We start from the raw sequence: 21,963 nt of genomic DNA, 5'->3' as shown, positions 1-21,963 counted from the left end.
CAGATTCCGCCACATCTGGGAATGCCTATTTCCCAACAAGGGAAGAGGAATTTTTATGCAACAGCCATGCTTCTCCTGTGTTGTCAAAACACTGTGCATGTCCACGTGTTTATGTGGCTGACCCATTTCAGTGGGAAGCATCAAGCTGTTTTTGTTGTCAATTGCATAACTCATAAACATGACCTATGAATGCAAACAAACATAGCAGCGGGGCTCACTGGTCATCAGACCAAACCAGGCCTTTGACTCTAAAGTTTGTTGGTTTTCCTAGAAGGCATTATGCTTTGAAGTAGCAGAGGGATTTCATCTGTGGTTTCTCTAACCACACAAAATTTAATGTGGAGATCCTTGATCCACATTTCAAAGTTAGCAATAAAACAGACCTCAGATATTTCTAAAAATGTACGGAAACAAAGCCTTGCTGTCGGTATTTTTATTTTTTGTTTTCAAAAATTAGAGAATCTCAGAGTTGCAGAGGTCTTTGAACATTTATTGAGGCAGGACGCTGAGGTTTTAAACCTCAAGATCAGCAGCTGTTCAAGTACTGGGTGGTGATTCAATTCTATAGGGTTTACAATGACAATACAATTTGGGTCCAGAGCTGGCAACAAGTTCACTGCAGAATCAAGAAGAACAAACAGTACTAATTAATTGTCTTCTTGAACAGATTCCTCTGTGTTGACAGAAAAAAAGCAACTTTGATTCCTGGTAGGTTTGAAAAATGATCATAACCTGCATCTTCATTACAATCACTTTCTATCTTTGATTTATTGTGATAATAGTACAATATTGTATCAATGCTAATGTCCCTCTTGCACCAATCTAAATTATGTTTGGGGATAATTTGAATTTGCTTATTTTGGTCAAGAAACATTGATGACCAAAGTATTTTAAGTAAATTATAACAACATCCTGTCTGATAGCATGCAAAAGGATATAGCCCAATGGTTAGGTTGTGCACCCAGATAGTGGGCGATAGCAGCCTGTAGCCCTTTTGTCATTGCCCCATTCTCTCCCGGTTTCTTACCTTATCCACCATCATCCTCTCTTCCTCTATAGATAAAGGTGTAAAAGCCCAGAGAATAATTATCCTAGAATATTAAAAATAATAATATCAAGAACAAAATGGCACACCAAGTAACAAGGTTCCTTGATATCCTTTATCACACCCATACTTATTTCCTGTCACACTTGTAAAATGGATATAATATTTAATATGTTCAATGTCTTGACTTAATGTGCTAGTTTTCAAAAACAATTGTAAGCTAAATTTGTAGAAAACACCTATACCTGAGGGAATAATCAGGTATAACCTCCCCTCCAAATATTATCTGTAATAAACCATTGCATTGGACAGATTCTGCCCTGTTGGTGGCATGTGATGAAAAGCAGTAGGGATTGTAAAGTTAATTGCATCCAATCTATCATCTACATGGCTTACCCAATTTGGGATTGTAGGGGGCTGGAGCCAGGGGGACGGGTCGCCAGAAACAAACAACCTCTCACACACACACTCACACCTACAGGCAATTTAGAGTCAATTAATCTAACAATCATGTCTTTGGACAGTTGGAGGAAGCCAAAGTAACTGTAGAGAACCCAAGACCTAGACAAACCTATATAATTGACTAATTATAGTTCTTAAAATCTGTACATTATTCTACAATTAATCAAAAATTGCAATGTCAGAAAGTTATCATTTCTTGGGGATGGGTTATTACTGAATTGTGCTGGGGACATCTGACCAGCTTGTAAAAACTGTTAGGCTTTTTTGCAGAGTGTAGCTGAGAGCAGGGCGGGGCGGAGGGAGGAGGGTTCGTTTAAAGAGTGAACAAGTGTGTGTGTGTGAGAGAGAGAGAGAGAGAGAGAGAGAGAGAGAGAGAGAGAGAGAGAGAGAGAGAGAGAGAGAGAGAGAGAGAGAGAGAGAGAGAGAGAGCGAGAGCTGGCTGAAAAAGTACGGGTTGAGATCAGAGTGTGTGTGCATGTGTTTGGATGTGTGCAAGTGTGCGTTGACGTGCGTGTGTGTGTACGTGTGCAAGAAAAGCGTTTCGGGGTGGGGGGTGGGGGGGGACAAGGTGTAGACAACAGAACAGAGGACAGTTTTCGGGGTGAAGCAATTTGAGTGGAGATCCAGACGAAGACAGTCGAAGCGCCGGGTGCAGCTTCGTCGCGCGTCCTGGACACGGTTCTCTGCTGCCTGCTGCTCTTTGATTACAGTAAGCACTTTGTTTCTTTGTATGGGAGCTCAGCACAGAACGATTCTGCTGCAACCCAGTGGCAAATATTCTCCCCATGTGCCATTGGTAGAGATGCACAGGAGAGTATGCGCTCTTAAACTTTCTTTACCAACAGCTTTTGTATGTTTGTGCTGTGTCTGTTGAACTACGGAAAGCAGTGTAGTCCATAAGGATTCTGACTTACATAGACTAGAGCAAGCTTCTGTGGAAGAAATATGTTGATCATCAGCTGGAGCACCAAGTTATCTGCTGACTCTAAATCAATGCAGCCATACTGTGACTTGTCATATGGAGATTGTTCAAGATAGAAACTGACGAAACTCCTTACCAAGCATATCAGTCCAAACCTGAGTGATCCATCAGTGTTAAACTCTGCAGTTACTGTTACATCCCCTCACTGTAACTGTGTTTTAGTTTATTTCAGTATTTGATTCCATGTAAGGAAATTATCTGAATTTACAGCACCTAAAGGGACCATTACATCAGAAAGGATAAGCTGGCTAAGTGTGTGTGTGTGTGTGTGTGTGTGTGTGTGTGTGTGTGTGTGTGTGTGTGTGTGTGTGTGTGTGCGTGTGCGTGTGTGTGTGTGTGTGATGGTCTGTCATAAAGCTCCATTAGCTGTGACTCAATGTAGGCTAATCTCTGCACACTGCAAGACTTCCTTCTTCCTTCCTTCCTGGTGCATAGACGAAGAAGACTACAGGTCTGTTCAGGATCAGGTAACATGAAGGCTTGTAAGAGCTTTTGAAAAGCAGACTAATACTACAGTGTGTGAACTACAGGTGCAGATTCAGGGACTAAACCTGCAACTGAAATATGCCCAGTGTCACTATCTGTGCACTATTAGTACATTAAAAGGTCTCTCCGTTTCTCTCTCTCTCTCTCTCTCTCTCTCTCTCTCTCTCTCTCTCTCTCTCACACACACACATGGCATTATTAAGTTGTTCACAGCCCCCTTTTATTTTCAAGAGTCCCCTGTTTGACCAGTAAAGCTGAATTACTCCCTTTCTCTGCAGGAGAAACCACAAATGTCAGCAAATGTCAAGCAGTTGGAGCTTTGGCTTTGCTTTCAGGCTTATTAGCCCCACGTACAATCAACCCTGCTTGCCCTTTTGGCCAGCAGTTGGATCGTTTTAAACACACGACTAAGCCTATGTAAGAACGTGTCAGATATAAAAACTGGCCAGAAGAAAATTATCAGCAGCTGAGAGGCTGGCATTTCAATGTGTGTGCAACTGTGCACACACATTTAGACACAGTTTCTCAGTCAGCAGAGCAACCTAAAGATAGCAGAGCCCCAGTGGAAACAGTAATTAGTGGGGTGAAAAAAGAGGGAGAGGGAGAAGAGCGGAGGAGGAGGAGGTGGAGGAGGAAGAGATATTGTTTGAACCATCTGATATCTGTTATATAATGACCTGTACAATGGAGACATGCTGGGAGAGAAAGTGAAGAGAAACCAGCAGTCAAAGAGTGAGAGGAGCTATTTAGTGAGAGAGAGAGAGAGAGAGAGAGAGAGAGAGAGAGAGAGAGAGAGAGAGCGTGTGTGTGTGTGTGCATTCAGTTTGCTCAATCTTTGTTGGAAGCAGTATTGGTTGCAGCACTTCCCCTCAAATTTGAAAGTGGGCCACAGGAGCATCCATCTGAAAAAATATCTTTCTTTGTGAAAGAGCATTCATATTTTTTTTAAATGGATAAAAATGATAGAAAAACACAAATAAAATCTGTTTTTTGAGCTGAGCATATCTAAAATGTTTCTGCAGCTTTTCATGAAATTGGTTGGGCAGACCACAGTTTCTTAGGGGAGCAGTCAGTGAGATTTCGGCTGTGATTTGGGACTCCCACCAACAGGAGGATGCACTTCTCTAGCCAAACCAATAAAACTTAATAGAAACCCCATTCCAGCACAGAATATTTTACAGACAGGGGTACTGTCAGCTTTGATGCAAGTGGCTGAAATGCATTTTGAATGTTTCTGCAACTTGAAGTTTGAAGGAGATAACAAATAAGCCTGTGTATCAATATAAGTCACTCTAGAGCCATTCCTTTTTTGTAATCTCTAGTAACAAGAGATTCAAAGTTGAACTTCTGAAATGGAAAGTTATTGCAGTGTGTGTATCCACTTTCCAAACAAACTCACACATATGCACATCTTCCCACTGCTCTCTTACAGCGGGGGAATAATGCTGCACAATGCAGCCTCTAACAGCCAACTCCTATTTCAGGTTCCATCTAAAGGGCTCTTCCACTCTTCTCTCTTTTTGCTCCCCCCATCGGTCTGCAGGTGGTGAGTGCTCATGTGTGTTGCCAGCTTGGAGACATTTTCTTGTTTAGTCTTAAGCCCCAGGCTTTGTTTGGGAACCGACGTGTGTGTGTGTCGTACACAATGGCTATGTTTACATTGGATTTGGTGTGCACATGTTCATCCACGCACACACATGCAGGCTTTGTTTTTCTTTAGCAGAGTGAGGGGTGAAGGGTTTTTGTCTTGTGTCTTTCTGGCTCACCAAATAGATAACAGTTTTACAAAAGTGGTGCACTTTGCTAAGCACTGACTTCGTCTCACACCTGGGACACTCAGTTAATTTTGTTATCGACTATTTTTTGTGTTTTCTGTTTGTGTTTTCTCCTATCATGTTCATGTCGTCATATTAGTGACCTACTCTTTCCATCTCCCTTTGATTCAGTCTATGCTGTGTCCTCTCTTCGTGTCCAGGGTGCTGGTGAGACCAGTGGGGGACATTCCCTATAGAGGGAACCCTGGAGGAACACCATGGCCTTAGCAGGATGCCCTGATTACTTTTTACGACACTCAAACTACCAGGTAAATATTTTCTTTTACTAGTATGTGTGTAGTATATCAGTAGGTTGTGGTAGCATGGTTATTTATTATACTATAGTGGGATTAATGATGAATGAAACAGAAAAGCTCTAATATAGTGCCTTCTGATTTAGCAGGAACAGCACAGATCCAATGTATAACTTAAGTAATGGCTACATTTTCTTAGCTTTGCCAATGGCGAGTAAGCACACACAATATTTGTTCTCCCCCTGCAGCTATTTATTATAGCAAATTATTTGACAACAGCTAAACAACACAAATTGGAAATCCCCATACAATGTAGCCAAATATCCTTTAACAGGTAAATTAGGTGTAGGATCAAGGGTATTGGCTCTCAACACAGGATTTGTGGAAGCAAAACCTGTTTGAATGAATATGATTATTTAGGGAAAACAAACAAGAGTGTTTCTGTTTTGTCTGTGAAATTTTCATTTGATGACCTGTTTGTGAAAATCATGGTCAATATGGAATCAAATGTTTAGAATGGCAACTTAGCCCATAGCCGTTAACTGATACCTTTGTTTTTTCCATTACCTCTAGATAATACTGTGTGTCTGTTTTGGAGGTTTGTTGTATTTAAATTGTTCCTTAAGTCCCTCCTTCTAAAATCTCATTGGTCTCACACACTGCATGGTGCTCATCTTTGTCAGAATCGGTCTGATACTTCCACACTGTCTATATTTTCTTAGCAGGTAGGTTTACCGACAGCATTACATTGTTGTGAAACACGAGATACACATTGGCTACTGATATTAGTTCAGTGCCCAATATTTGTTAATGACAGATGTTTGCTGATGATGCTGATATCAGCCAATTCAGATCTTAAACCAATACATTGGTGCATCTCTACTTTTTTCGCTTGCTTCACAAGTATGGTTAATAACAGACAGATGTGGTTTGAGGGTGTGTGAAAAATTTGAAATCAGCGTAACATTCAGTTGGGTTTTGGGTAAATTGTGCTTCCTTGTTCTTTGTGCATGCCACTTCTATCATATTCTCTGTTTTCTAAATGATTAGAGTTGATAACTAAAGTGGTAGATTTGGTTACTTAAGCTTTCAGCAGTTTTGAGTTTTTTAGGAATAAACATTTTATTTTCATTTAGTTAAAAGTTGTTAACAGTGGAATAAGGTGTGCTGACTTCCTGTATATTCAGGAAGCTAATCTAGCTGTTAGTTTACCATACATGTACTTGACGTGTCAGTAGACAGTGAGCTAAGGCTGTTTTCGAAACGGATCAAAATGCATCGAGGGCTGTGTGACACGGTCAGTTGGTTTGCTGGTGAGACTGCTCATATTACATGTGGTTTTGTTTTAAGTAATCTTTAGGTCAGTAATGAGTTCAGGTTTTAGTTCAAAAAGGCCTGGAGTCTCACAAACCTGTGTGTTAGTGTGTGTGTGTGTTTGTGTACAGCAGCCCTGTGAGTCTATTGCTTCACAGTGAATGACTCCAGGCCTAGTTGGGTGAAATAGAGTGTCTCTGCAACACAACAGGCTCACTTCCACTGTCCAGCTCCTGCAGAATGAGTCCTTTGTTTCTCAGCTTGGATTTTCTCCTCTCCGGCTCTCCAGTAACCTAAAGAATTTGGCTAAAGAGCATCATGGAGGTCTATAAATAGAGTGCTAAACAAACAACAATAACGAGCAGGGGGCCTTGTTGTGTGACAGGTCTGAAAGCATGGGATTGATGACATGACGTATTTCTGGGACTGATGGGACAACGGAGGTGACGTAGCCTCAGCTGCCTTAATTCTCTTAGTCGAGGTACAAGAATGCAGCTCCCTGCAAACCCCAACCGTGAGACCAATGAGCCCCTGTAGAGCTGACATGAAGTTGGATTGGTTCACATTAGCTTCCAGGAAAGGGTTTTGCACCAGTAGAACTGCACTGAATAGTGAATTGAATCCCCATAGAAAACAGCATTCCTCCGCTCTGCATCTTGTAGAGAAAAAACAGAGTGTGATAGAGGGAGAGAAGTAGGTAACAACGTTTCTGTGTGCGTGAGTGTGTGAGTGTTTGTTATGTAAAGCTTGCCAGTTGACATGACACAGCATGACACACACACACACACACACACACGCACACGCATGCACGCACGCAGGCACGCAGGCATGCAACACACACACACACACACACACACACACACACACACACACACACGCACACGCACACACACACACGCCCCATGGAGCCTCTCTGAAGGCAGTGACTGTGAGTTTAGTGTGTATAGATAAGATGCAAATGAGCCATTTTTTCTGCATACTTACATAACCCTATACATAATGTGGGGCATGTTTGTGAATCTGGGCAGTATTCCAGGCTTGTCTTCCAAAGTCTATGTGTGTGTGTGTGTGTGTGTGTGTGTGTGTGTGTGTGTGTGTGTGTGTGTGTGTGTGTGTGTGTGTGTGTGTGTGTGTGTGTGTGTGTGTGTGTGTGTGTGTGTGTGTGTGTGTGTGTGCATCTGTCTATCTTAGTGAGAGCTTTGGATCAGTGCCAACGATGTCTCAGAGTATGCAGCCAGCAACTCTCACTCTCTTTCTCACTTTTCCCCTCCTTTTCCTAGAATTTAGTGTGTATTTCTCAATGTGCATAAACACAGAACTGCACAGCACAAAGATATTACAGTCTTCAGAGTTGAGACTCAGCTGAATTGCCACTTAAACCTATCAGAAGCAGATAATGAATGAAGCATTGAGCAGAGCCTCTCCCACAAACTTCAGCACACAGTCTTGAACATGCCTGTTAAGTCTGAGAACAGGAAATATACTGTTACTACCTCCTAAATTATGCCTAAGGTCAAAAGCCTGAGGGTGCATGCAGGAATTGTCACTTGGTACTCCCAGTCTCATGGTTGTGCTTTCTAGGAAAAGCAGTCTTTGATGCTCTCAGAGAAAAAATGTTGAGAGATGTTCATGCTGTGGGCTGTATAGTGACAGAGGAGAAGTTTTCTCATAATGCAAGAGAATGTCAGCATTAGACATGTCAGTCATATTAGAAAACTCTGGAGTTTTTTTCATGTTCTTGTGACTCAAGGAACAAAGGGTGCACTCAGGCTGCTTAAGGGGCAGGGGTGAAAAATATTAAAAGGCACCTTATTTCAACCCCCGATACAGTTTAGGGTTATTATAAATATATTGAGGCAGAGGTAACAAGAAGGGGACATGGGGGTCCTTCCCCTAGAAATTTTGAGCATCCAACACTTACTTCAATGCATTCTTGTCAATATGTATGTGACCATATGTGGTGGAAATTGAATTATTTTAAAGGAAAACACATATGCATTATTATTATTATTTTTATTATTGATACATATTTAACAAAAAAATATCCTTACTGCCTGCATGAAAGTCATTTTAGTAAGAGTTCATCCGTTATTTTTCATGAGTTAATTTTAAAACTGAGGGGTTCAGTGGAGATTGAACACTTAAATTAAGAAAGGTGTCCAACTTTGCAAACCAAATATGAAAACCAAAGGGAAGGGTAAGTTACAAAAAGGCCCCTTGCAGGTTATGTTTTTCTAGCAGAGAGAGAGGGGTGAAGGGTTTTTACCTTGTGTCAATCTGGTTCACCAAATAAATAACAGTTTTACAAAATTTGCATGTCGTTAAGCACAGAGCTGTTTTTGAAATCGCCTACTATACTAGCAGTACGTACTGATTTGGCCAAGAGTCAGTATGTAGTGAACAAGAGCAAAATCTGCAGTATGCCAAAACTACTGTATGTCGTACTGATTCAGGAAAATTTCTCAGTCGCTCACATCCTGTCCCCCACAATGCACAGCGCTCGTTCTGCTTCTTATGTTTTTTTGTATATGTCAGAGGGAACTCAGTTTTTAGGTGCTGAAAATGATTAAATTCAACATAAACCACTTCTTAACTTTTTAAATTATAAATGGATGCTACAGAAGTAGTTTCGCTACCAGCTTGGCTGTTGTTTACTTCCGCTTTCTGAAACCAGAAATCCAGCGGCTCCTGGTCAACATACTGCAAAACAGACCCAAAAGAACAGTCATACTACAGACTACCTACAAACGCAGTATGCAGTATGTAGTATGCAGTATGCAGTATGCAGTTTTTAAAACATCCACTCGGGGCATTCCAGGGGGGCACTTAATAACATTCATTCCACTGAAGGAGCAACCAGAGTGTTTTTTTTTTTTTTTACCATTTTGTTCACTGGAGAGGCATCCAGATGACACTATATTAAATGTTTTCCATTGCAGGGGCATCCAGAGGGCACTTTTTTGTTTTACCCAATGGAGGGGCAGCTACAAGAACAATATTCATGGGCACACTACTCCCAGGAACTGTACATTTTCCAAACAAGTGTCATTTTAAGGCTTTTATCTCTGTTAAATTACCATATCGTGATTTAGATTTGTCGATAGTAAAAATGTAAGTTTTGTCAAGTTAGTCCTAACTCTGTCAAGCAGATTAGTCACTCAAGTTGAAATACTTGATTTGGAGCTGATTGTTAGCTGCACTTGCAGACATATATTTATTTATAGACATTAACAAATCATTGTCAGGCAGGAGCCGGGATGTCATTTGGACCGGACTGCATTTCGCCTGTCTCTACTTTGCACATGGACTGTTTTTCCAGCACACACCACAGCCTGTTGATATGTAACTGGTCAACACTGTTCCAAATACAGACAGAAGACTGAATCATGAGCACTTCTCATGCAGAAAATTCAGGCCCCTAGTTCTACATTTATATGTAGAAATAGAGTTAAGTTACATACCTTGTGGTGACCTATTGGGCCTAGAAGATTAGTTGAATGATGCTGATTTGAAACTTAAACACAAGACTTGAGGACTGGCTCACAAGGGGAAACATTGTACAACAAACAAAGCTGCCCTTCATGTAATGTACCCTTAAGAGTTTAATATCAAATAGTAACAAGTGATTGTTTCTACAGTTACTTTTAGCTCCTTGTGCAAACAAAATACTTCCACTAACAAACTAATGCCTACTTTTATATGAGTTGAGCCTTTTTTATTTACCAGATCCTGTCCCTGGAAGAGTTGATCACTAAGGTAACACCTGTGTGTGGTTACTTCACATTATAGAGTAAGAGACAGTACATGAATTTATGACATTTTTTATGGGAATGTACTCTCTCACTGTGCCAGTGCTGTTTATGGGAGGGGATTTTCCCTTGGTTTACATGTAGCTATATATTAACACTTGCTGGCACAGAGATATATTATTGAACAAGAACATAATCGTGCCTCTGATGCTTCACAGTTTACACAACTGCTCTTGCATTCAGGCAAAGACAGTCCCAAACCAGTGCTGATGGGGCTGAAAAAAGAATGGCAGAAACAGGAAGAAAAATGTACCAAAAACAAGGTTTCAGCTTTCCCTTTAATTAAGTTCTATAGGTTCCTACAATGTAAAAAATAAAGATATACAATGCCAACTCTTGTTAAATCTACTGTATTCATCTTCAAATGCTTTGTCTGAATAATAAAACTACCCCATTCATTTCATGATGCCCATAATATTTTCAATGAGTGATGAGTCGACTGCAGGGAGGCCACTTTAGCACCTGGACTCTTCTACTGTGGAGCCATGCTGTTGTAATACATGCAGAAGATAGTTTGGCATTGTCTTGCTTAAATATGCCATTTCTTCCCTGAAGAAGTCATTGTCGGGATGGCAGCATAGATTGTTCCAAAACCTGTATTTATTGTTCATCATTTATGGTGCCTTCCCAGATGTGTAAGCTGTGTTTGCAAATGCTTCCATGTACCATCACAATTGCTGGCTTTTGAACTGTGCGGTGATAACAAGCTGGGTGGTCCCTTTCCTCTTTAGTGCATGACACAGTGTCCATGATTTCCAAAAAGAATGTCAAAATGTTATTCAACAGCCCACAGGACAGTTTTACTCTTCATCTCACCTTACTGGGGCGGCTGTGGCTCAGTGGGTAGAGTCGGTTGTCTATCAATCGGAAGGTTGGCGGTTCGATCCCAGCTCCTGCAGTCACATGCCGAAGTGTCCTTGAGCAAGACACTGAACCCCGAAATGCTCCCTCTGTTGTCCAGAGGTGTGTGAATGTGAACGAATGAGATTAGCTAACACTGTTGGTCCCTTACTGCAGCAGCCTATACCATCAGTGAGTGAATGGGTATGAATGGGTGAATGTGACAAGTAGTGTAAAAGTGCTTTGAGTGGTCAGAAGGACTAGAAAAGCGCTATATAAGTACAAGTCCATGCTGGGTCATAGTTATATGTGGTCCCCCAGTGATGTTGATAGCTTTTCAGTGTAGTCAGTGCCTGGGACCCAAGGGTGGTGATCTGATTGTGTTGCTGGGTAAATTAACAAAACAAAAGATTTGTTTTGAGCACCTTGTTGAACAGTGCAGGATGAGGTGTGTCAGTAGTGGTGCTCAGACAAACAGACACCAAACAAACTCCGCTAGTGTCCTGAAAACACGCTGTGTGCAGCAGTTTCTCTTTGTGTGCTTACACGCAAGCTGCTGATTTCTACAAAATAGTTAACATAACATAGCTGGGGCAAACATTAATCCATTAACACACTAATTATTTCTCTATTGAAAGCAAATTCACTAACTTGAAACAAATGACCCCAGTTTTCTTTATCCAAATATCACAATCCACCTTCTCTGGATGCTGACATTTGGAGGTCTTTTCTTTAAAAACCTAATGTTTTATACATCACTCCTTCAGATGACTAGCTTACTATCTAGCATACCCGTTAAGCGAGATGAAATGGTTATATGTAACTGAATACACATTTACACACAAGACAAGAACTTAAAACATTTATAAAACTTAATTAGTATATTAGCCAGATAAGACTGATAGAGTGACACAGAGTTACGTATTAATAACCTGAAAGATTCAGAACTCTCTAGGAAACATTCAGGCTTGAGCCCAAGTTGCTGCATATCCAGATATGCTGATTGTTGTATCACAAATGTTGTTGTGCATTTTGCGTGTTGGAATGATAGTTATGCATGTGAGAGATATGGGACACATGGGTAGTGAGTTTACTGTGTTTTTAGATTTGAATGTGATAGAGATGTTAGAGATGCATATAGCAACATCACCAGTTTCCTCTTTGCATGGCACACAACCTAGATTTGTGGAGGCAGTAATGAACTGTGGTCACATGAAATGGTATTTTGGAAGTGAATTTGACCTATGCCGTGATTTCCACTACAGAGCCCAGTCTGTTTTTAATGCAGTGCTTCCTGAGGGCGAGAAGATCACATAAATCCAGTATAGGTTTTCTGCCTTGTCCCTTTTCTACAGATTTTCAGAATAGTTTTAACTGTAGATGTACAATCCCCAAATTCTTCACAGGAACGTTATTCTGAAATTGATGATCTACTTGCTCATGCAAACTCTATAAACCTCTTCCCATCTACTGTATGTGAGAATCAGCCTCTGAAACGTGCCCTTTTATACCAAGACATGTTATTTACTCTGTAACAGGTAATGGTCTTCACGTTTGTTTATTTTAGCATAACACAACTTTTTCTGTGTTTTGTCTTATGTCCCAACTTTTGGGAATGTATTGCTGACATCAGATTTAAATATGCATATATTTCTCATAAAATGATATGACTTTTTGAATTTTCAGTTTCAACATTTAATATGTTTTCTTTGCAATATTTTCAACTAAAGATTTTAGTGATTTGCAAACATAGACTGTAAAAAATATGGACGTAGTATCCGTGACGTCACCCATCTGTTTCTGAAGAGCTGTTTTGAGACCAATCGGCAGTGGCAGCCATATTGCTGCTGTCGAGCCAGTGTGACGTAAAGAGGCGGGCTTTGAGCCTCCTAGCCAACAGCTACAGTGTTCTTGCAGGCAGCTGTGCCTCTCATTGGAAGACTGGTAATCTCAATATCTTCCAAATTGCAGAATTAGAAAAAAATTCACCCCCCTCACAGTGAGAGGACATCGAGAAATTAGCTATTCAGACTACACTCGTCTTTTGTACCAGGCTGTAAACATGTTTATTAATGCTGCAAAGATCGTCTTTTCCCCATTCATGTGTATGTGACTTCCGGTACTTCCGGAGCCAGCCTCAAGTGGATCCTCGATGAACTGCAGCTTTTAACACTTCCGCATTGACTCATATTTTTAGACCGGAGGTTGCCGCTTGTTTGCAAACCATCAAATTCTGTTTTTGTCAACCTTTTACACAGCATCTCAACTTTTGGGGAACAGTGATTGTATTTGATTTTAATAAGTCTTAGCAACATTTTATCAATATCCTCCCATAATACTGCATGAATCATCTGTTGTCTTCCAGTAATACTGTAGTGATACACAGAGTTCAATCAATACCACTCTAATATCTTTCTAATTAGGCTTGAACCAACCATCCCATGAACAGCTGACATGGCTCTCTGCAACTGTAACAAAATCCCTCTACCTGAAACAATATGTGCACATAGAGTTTCTGAGGAGTGCTGTCACAGAGCATTAGAGCTTAGTGTGAGATTATCTTGTCAGTTTGAGCATGAGTCAACTTTTCTGATGGGTAATGCTCATTGACATTGTGCATGTTGGTTTGTATTTCTTTCACATGATGAGTAGGACATGCTTAATATCAGAGATAGATTACTGGACAAGTTACTTCAGCAGCTCTAGCTGAAGCCTGCAGACTTTCTTTGTTAGCCCTCAGGCTCTGCAGCCAAGTTGCCTTCCTTGGAAAGCTTTTGGCTGTTGCTTCTCAGAGCTATAAATCTTACTCGGGGCATTTATGGATGTTTTCGTAGCACAGAGGGGAACTGTGAGTGTGTGCGTATGTGCATGCACAACAGGACCCCTGGCCAAGAGCAGTTCCTGGAAGCAATGCTTCCGCGTTCTTCTTTTTCCTAGAAAAGAGAAGATTGAAAATTTGTTTGGCTTTTCCCCTCCCTTTCTCCTATGCAGCTTTTTTGCCTTCAGGCTGCTTCGAATTAGACAATGTGTGAGGAACTTGGCAGTGTGTGTGTGCATCTCCAGACGTGTGAGATTGTATAAGTGTGCCTGAGCTGGTATGTTTTTGCTCTGGAAATGATTGATCTGTTTTTTTTAATCAGTACATGATGTAAGTTTTATAAGTGAGGAGTTTGAAAAATATTAGTATGATTTGAAGCATGAGACACAGAGAGAGGGACCATGAGAGAGATGCAGAGATAGACTGAAAGAGAGAGAGGGAAGGGATCAATAAATCATTGTGCCACGGGGTCAAGCGTCACCGGTCTCTGAACTTGAGGCTTGTTGTTCCTCGAGAGCAGCAATGAACCCAACCTTTGTCTGACCTTCTGATCACTAAAAAAGTAACACATCTCAGTGATAACTAACAGATATGACATCTTGAGCACACTACACTGTTTTTATTGAATGGACTCAGCATTAAAAAAAAATCTTTATTTCTGTTTTGACAGGAAAGCATGGACCACACTCCTTCACGCAGGCCTGAGGAGCTGATTGTTCCAAGTTTTCAGAACTCGGCCAATCAAAATTTGCCGCATCAACATGGTAACTTTGCTCGTCTTATCCCAACTATGTCAAAACTGTAGACAAATTAGTTGTAAAATATAGAATGCAGCCATTATTGCCAAATGTCTCTTTTTAGCTTTTATTGTTGAAAACAAATGTTTAATCATCAGTTCAATCCATTTTTCACACATTTCCATTTTTATGGAGTCTCTCCCTGGAAAAAATTAATGCTATAGCCCACTGAAGGCCTGACCTGTATTCCTAGAAATCCCTCCTCCTGATTCCTATCGCTATCTTCATCTGGGACATACTCCCCCCTTCACCACTGAAGACTGGGCTCTGTAACCCCCTCCTCCCCCCACACTCGTTTTTTTGTGAAGGTCAGCACTTTTTTTGCAACCCCCCGTCCCAATATGCGCACACATGCGTTAACCTGCTCTCAATATATTCCCAGAAATCCCTTCAGCCATCGCGGAAAATCATGGGAATCCTTTTGGAAAGCAGCCAACTTGAGGAGAGGAGAGGTTGTAAATTCTCCCTGCCTGGCCTCTTTTTTTCTCCCTTTGGTTGGTAGTTAAGTTGTCTGCTCTGCTGATGTGTGGTGGTCATGCTCGTGTGAGAGAATTAAATACAGCTTCACGTGAATGGGGTGAGTGGTTGGGGTGTTTTTATATAGGCCTGTAGGTCAGCCAGTGCCAGGCAGAGGGGAGTTTATAGAAAGTAGGCCACAAGCCTGTGGGGCAGAGGTGGAGACCTGAGGGTATGCAGGTTTTTACTTGGAATGTAACAACCACAGACAGTCTCAGGGTTATAAGAAGATGCTCTCTACAGTTGCAACATTTAATTCAGACCATAGAGATCATCTACATCACCACTTGAACTTGGGTTAGCAAGTCTGGGCCCTTTGCGGCTGGTCTTCTCTCTTACTGACAGACAAAGCATCAAGTAGTGTTATTTCAAAAACAGATAAATGGACTGTTGCAGCAGATTTGATTCCTGTGTCGATAAAGAAGGAGAAAAATGTCTGACAGGACTGCACAATTTATCACAAATTCACTATAATCGAAATGTTAGCATTCAATGAATCAATGAGTCAATGAATCAATTAATCTAACATGGTACAAACTGAAACTGAAACTAAAAACTGAAATGGATTTAGAAGTAGAGACTAATGCTTACCAACAGTAGTAAATAATGTGTAATTAAATAATAAAATAAAATGAGTAGAAATAAGTTAAAGCATTTGAAAATGAACATTGTTTAGATAGTTAAAATAATAATAAAAAAGGTAAAAAGATACAGATTTAAAGCTGAATTAAAGCATTAAACATAGTGATAAAAATGTAGTGCAAATGAGTAAAGATGAAGACTCAAAGATAAATAAAACAACATTTAAATGAACATAAAATATTAAAACTGTCAAATTATAAAACAGAGCGGTCTGAAGTTCATGTCTTACAGTATCAATATTTCTAGGAGTGTAGTGGCTGAAGCAGTTTGAGTCAAACATACTTATTCTGGTACTTTGTACAGCAGAGCATCGTCTCATCTACCTCACTGTCTGATGTTAATTTAGATCATGTCTGGCTCCACCTATATGCCCTTCATTAATGCTAGCCCTGGCTGAATTATTACTTGTTTGCTGTAAACACTGCTCTGACACATCACAATTAGAGTGAAATCAGATTTTATATAAACCTACAGTGCAACAAGAATAATTGTAGCAAAAGGATAACACATGCAGAAGGTGTAATTGTACATTTATTTTGATATATGATATATGTTTTATTTGCTAACAAAGCAACAAATCTGCACTTTATCTTCACACATTTAGCTTGTTCTGAGACTACTGCTATAGTTTGATGATTGCAGGTTTTCTTGACCAGCAGCAGAGACAAACTCACACTGGGATCTTAAAGACTGAGTCTTTAAGACTGTTTGCCATGGTAGTATTGTAGGTTTTCATCATCAGATGTTGGTCTGAACACTGTGTCAGTTCATCTATACTAAAAGGTGCAGTTAGTGGAAGAGGGGCAGGAGAACTTTATCATGCTGTATGTCCTCTTGCTTTCCTGACTGATGCCAAAAGTGAGGGCTAAGCCAGCAACAGCAAGAGGGCCAGTAATGTAACTGATATCATTATCACCCTCTTTAAGCTGCGCTAGACTACATTTTTATGTAAAAGGCCGGTTGGCGTATCAGCCTTAATCAAAGAGTGGTGCAAAACTGCAGTGCAAAACCTTCCTATCACAAAATTAAGAGGATTGAGGATATTTTTGGCCTTGTTGAAATACAGTGCATAGAGAGAGGGGAATTAAACATTCTCAGGCTGCTAAAGGAAAATGGACTTTGAACTTTTGTCTACAAAACCATTTGTACACCACCTCCTCAGCTCTCAGGGCTTTTTTGAATTTATCTGAAGTAACTCCTCACACAACAATCTCTACCTAGAGGTATTATCATCCCAAACTAAATAAGTGTTTCCAAATAAGGATAAACAAATCAGGATTTGTATGTGTTTGTTGGTAGGAGATTACTTTAAATGATGTAACGTAACTGCACCTCTATGAGATTGTATGTAAAGACAGTTGTAAATCAGCATGCTTAAATGTTCCCTGAGACAATATTGACATGATGATGTTTATTGGGTATCATGTTTTTGAAACTGGTTCTACAAGAGTGTTTTAGAATACTAACATTTGGGAATTAGAAATAAATGCAAAGTTCAGGTAAAGCTGGGGGTGATGAAATTAGTTGTACAGCCATAGTTGTTATGGAACAGTTATATCACAGAGGGAAAGACGCACCGGCAGCAGAGCCAGAGTAACGCACTTTTTAATCAGCGATCTGTGAAGTACAATGCTGATACAGATAATAGTCAAGATGCTTAAAACTGGTGTCAATAATGAGCCTGTAATAGATTGACCCCTAGTTTATACACCAACCAAAGTGTGGGCTAATATAACTTTTGACCTAATGATTTGAGATGAAAGTTTCAGGAATCACCTAGTCACCACAAGTGATCCAGGGAGACAGTTTCATAGAAACCCCTCAGGCGATGAATTTGACTTGAATAACAAGTATCATCCTGTTTTATTCTCTTTATCATCAGAAGAAATCTTCTATGAACTATGAATGTCTGTCAAAATTAATGTAAGTCTTTTTCTGTAACAGTTGTCAGGATGTATGTCAGTCTGTTACAAGGTGGAGAGCTGTCTGTCAACCAATATTTCTCTTCAAGGTTATAAATTCCACTTAGTGACGTTGAGTATCCTCCTTGAATTTTAATCTTCTAAAAGACTCTTTTTGTTTTTTCTTAAACAACGGAAAGTGTAGATTTGAAGCTCCATGCTCTGAGAAAGTCAAGTATAGTTTTCCATAAATAACGGATCATAAGATATTTGAATGTTGTAAAGTTCATTTTTTCTCCTCCTATGGCCATCAGTTTGTGAACAACTAACCCATTTTGATGGCAAATCAGTATATCTGCTGTGAAAAGGCATCATGAATATTGCAGCTTACATAAGAACAGTCCCTGACTGTCCCCATGTGCTCTCTTGGTCTCTTCCAACTGTGCGTTCTCCCTCTCTGTGTCACTCCAACCCATGCCCCACTCATGAACCCCGGCATCACATGACCTTGTGTCCCAGACTGTCCTTAATGTATGCAGGTCTCTGTGTGTCTTGCATACTTCTTTGTGATTTGAGATCAGGCAGGCCAGCTCCTGCTGTTCGGTGCTTTCAGAGCAGTGTGTTCTGTGTATGTACAGTGCAATGTTGTTTTTCTTTTTATGTTGCTGTATGATGAAATACACATGCTCCCCGGCCCTGCATAGCGTACATGGTGTCCCTGGCTCTCCTATGTGTTTGCATGTATGTGTGTTTTGGTGTCCTACTTCGGCCTGATCATTTGGCCACCATATGCCATGAACAGGCTGGTGAACGTTCCCAGAGTGCTGTAATTTCTTCCTGCAAGAATGTCAGGAATTCTGTGTGTGGTGTTGGGGTGGGACGCACATAGGACCAAAGGGCTTTGGACACACACACACACACGCACGCACGCACGCACGCAAGCACGCACGCACGCACGCACGCACACAAACACACACACACACACACGCACATGCACACACACACGCACACGCACTTGTGAGGAGGTTGAATACACCTCCTTTTTGCCATTAACCTAACACAAGCTTTATGAGGGAGATCTCTTTCCTGCTTGTACATTTTTCTCTTGAGTCAAAGTTGAATATAGAAAAATGTGTGAATAAAAAGAAGGTCATTTAAGAAGTTAGTGTTTCTCATGCATGGACTCAAAAACTTCAGTTCATAAATAAACGGTATAGGGAGAATAAATAAACGGTATAGGGAGAAGACCAGTCCTGACTTCGAGCTGCCTTAGTGGCTGTACTGTAGAAGCACCTCTGGAGAACCTTTCACCCCAGTTTGCTAGATTGTTCAGTCTATACCCATTTCACTGCTAGATAAACCAGGCCCTTGAATAACATATATAACATAACATGACTTATGGCAATATAATGAGTTTGTGTGCTGTAGCCAATTGTGGAAAATAGAGCAATAGAAATCCACCACCAGGAAGAGTGGGCGAGCGAGCCTCTCTTCATGCCACTCCTAGCAATATTTCACTGATTGTGAAGGTTCTCACTCATCTTCTTCATGGTAAGTCAAAGTCTGACCCAAAAGGCAACTGGAAAACAATAGATTCACTCTTAATCATGAGACTAAAAAGGTGTCTGTGACTCTGTAGTAGAGTCAGTGTGTCTTTTCCCAATCAGAAGAACGCTCAACCCCAGCTCTCACAGCTCACATGTTGAAGTGGGTGCTTTACATGGCATCCTCTGCCATCAGTGTATGAATGCCTGTGTGTATGGTTGACCTGGACATGCAATGTAACAGCACTTTGAAAGGCAGGAGACTGGAAAGGTGCTGTGTGAGTACAGAACACTTACAGGTCAATATGCTGAGGTATGTGTGTTAAAAGTAAAGCATGTTCTCTGGTTGCAACATAAAGCACATCTTTACACCCTACATTATTCATCCCTGATTTTAAAGTGATCACAACAGTCTGTAAAGGATTATCTGTAACAGCTATAAGCTGCTTGTAGATGGATTTTTGAATGAACCTCTCAAACTCTAGAAATCACATGAGTGGGTCTGCCTGTAACTTTTACTGTCACTCTAACCCCCTTTCTCCTCTTCCTCCATCCCACCCTCCTCCACCTGCTACAACAGATGACGACGTGGACCTGGAGCAGCTGGTGAATGACATGAACTCCTCCATGGAGAGTGTTTACTCAACGCAGGCAGACACAGCACTGCTCCTGAATAACGGTCACGTGCATCACCACCATCAACACAACCACCACGCGCACCCTGCTTACCTGGGACATGGCAAGGCCCAGCGCCGTCACACTCCACCCCTGCCCCATTCCTCTCCCTCGAAAGAGAGACTGCGGCACTCCCAACCCATGCACATTCAAGCAGTCAGGTAGATACCCAACAGCTGCCTCCTGTATTTGACTTAGTTGTTTTATGCTTCTGCAAAGATGAATGTAAGTAATGAATAAAAAAAGTTAACAAAGAAGACAGTTTTACAAGAGACCATGTTTGTATTTTCCTTTGCACTATTCTATTTCATCAGTTGCTTTAAAAATTAAAAACTTTTTGACCTACAAATGAAACCCTTAATCAAGTGTTAACACTGTTAACACTCGTTTCACTGGTCAGCCTGAATATGACGTGAGAGTGTGTGTCTCCCTCTGCAGGTGCCTGCAGGAAGAGCATCATCTGCGTCCAGCTTCTCTGCCGGCTATCCCCAACCCTTTCCCTGAGCTCTGCAGTCCAGCAGGCTCCCCCGTCCTCAGCCCCATACAGACCTCTGACAACTGCGTAAGTGCACCCACACTTCTCCCCCCTACGCTTAAACACTCTCACTTATTTAAAATGAATGGAGGAGACAAGCTTGGATTACTTTGTTTTAATTTAAGAGGGAGTAGGATCTGGGGATAGAGTGGGGATGACCTGCAGCAGAGGGCCAAGGGTTGGAATTGAAACCTGGTTGCCTGCTATGCAGAGGACTACAGCCTCTGCATGGGGTGCACGATTAAACTGCTGAGAGAAACTGGACCCCCTTATGTGTTGAAAGGTTTCTAAGTAAGATCAGGAATAAAAATATGAAGTTTAATCACAAGGAGATCACAACAAAGGATTGCAGCATTTACAGAGAATTTTCTTTAGTTCATACATTTCTTACCGATCAACACTTTTTTTTATGCACTTTATTTGACCATCATCACACGAGAAGTTGTGTGTAAGTGTGTTTTGAAACCTGCTGACTGGCCTGTTATGTTCGGGTCAGAGCAACATGTTGACTTTGGCAGAAGAAAGCCCCTTTCCTGCCCTTACACAACAACTCACCCTGGGTTATCTGACTGTACACGTATGTGTGTGCTATTGTTGAGGCACACACACACACACACACACACACACACACACACACACACACACACACACACACACACACACACACACACACACACACACACACACACACACATTGAATGACGGATATGTTTTGCTGTGGAAGGAGGTGAGCAATGTCTCCAGGATGCTGTAGATAGAGTACAGACTTCCTCAGCAGAGTTGGGATTGGGCCTGGGAACGTCTGCAGGTCGGATCTCTCTGAACCTTCTGAATTCATCTGCCGGCCCCAGCAAGACAGGCACCCATTTCCGGTTCACACGCTACAGCCCTGGCTCTTTGTGTCAGTGTGTGTGTGTGTGTGTGTGTGTGTGTGTGTGTGTGTGTGTGTGTGTGTGTGTGTGTGTGTGTGTGTGTGTGTGTGTGTGTGTGTATTAGCCTTGCCCTTCCTTTCCCTGTAAACCTCCTGTCCCAGGAATGTTCCATCCCTCTCAAAGATGTTTTCAGGATGCCCACCCTAAACATAAAAGTTGTTGTAGATTCTCACCCTGCCTTGTCTTTCAGCTTTTCAGGTGTCTTTTCTTCTTCACACTCACATGAAGTCATGTGATGAGGCAAATCATTATTTTCACATTTCACTGACATCATCTCACAAGGTCTGGAGTCAGGGAGCAACTTTGCACTTTATACAAAGAATCCTTTGTCTGTTTGAGTCCCAGGAACCTGACTAAGATGTTGCATCATCGCTTGCCTCCAGAAAATCTTCATTTTGTCCAGTTCAGTTAATGTAATTGTCATTTTGTGTATCAACAAGGACAAATAATCGTTGAGTTCTTGTTATAGAGAGTGCATCAAGTTTGCATGCTTTGTGTCTGGTATCACTGACCCCTTTGTGCTTACATTCTACAAACAGATTATGGTCTGATGTGGGGCAAACTTTTGCTTATTTTTCTCTGCTGTTTGCATGGCAA

General features: G+C 41.1%; 1 protein-coding gene across 4 annotated transcripts in view; it reads left to right on the top strand.

Moving 5' to 3' along the window:
• The first annotated feature begins 1,928 nt into the window (after positions 1-1,928).
• Positions 1,929-21,963, top strand: part of LOC117828166 (growth factor receptor-bound protein 10-like) — a 47,721-nt gene continuing 27,686 nt past the window's right edge. Inside the window, exons 1-6 of one of the 4 annotated variants that reach the window (XM_034705176.1) lie at positions 1,929-2,216; positions 4,460-4,521; positions 4,951-5,058; positions 14,495-14,588; positions 19,805-20,060; positions 20,338-20,461. In XM_034705176.1, coding sequence (XP_034561067.1) covers positions 5,008-5,058; positions 14,495-14,588; positions 19,805-20,060; positions 20,338-20,461 — 525 coding nt within the window. In that variant the 5' untranslated portion in view covers positions 1,929-2,216; positions 4,460-4,521; positions 4,951-5,007. Of the gene's footprint in view, positions 2,217-4,459; positions 4,522-4,921; positions 5,059-14,494; positions 14,589-19,804; positions 20,061-20,337; positions 20,462-21,963 lie in introns of all 4 variants that reach the window. The other 3 variants (XM_034705175.1, XM_034705177.1, XM_034705178.1) reach the window with 3 other exon arrangements.

Source organism: Notolabrus celidotus, chromosome 16, assembly GCF_009762535.1.
Source record: "Notolabrus celidotus isolate fNotCel1 chromosome 16, fNotCel1.pri, whole genome shotgun sequence".
Taxonomy (NCBI): domain Eukaryota; kingdom Metazoa; phylum Chordata; class Actinopteri; order Labriformes; family Labridae; genus Notolabrus; species Notolabrus celidotus.
Note: the sequence above shows the minus strand (reverse complement) of the source record. Positions and strands in the feature narration are given on the sequence as shown.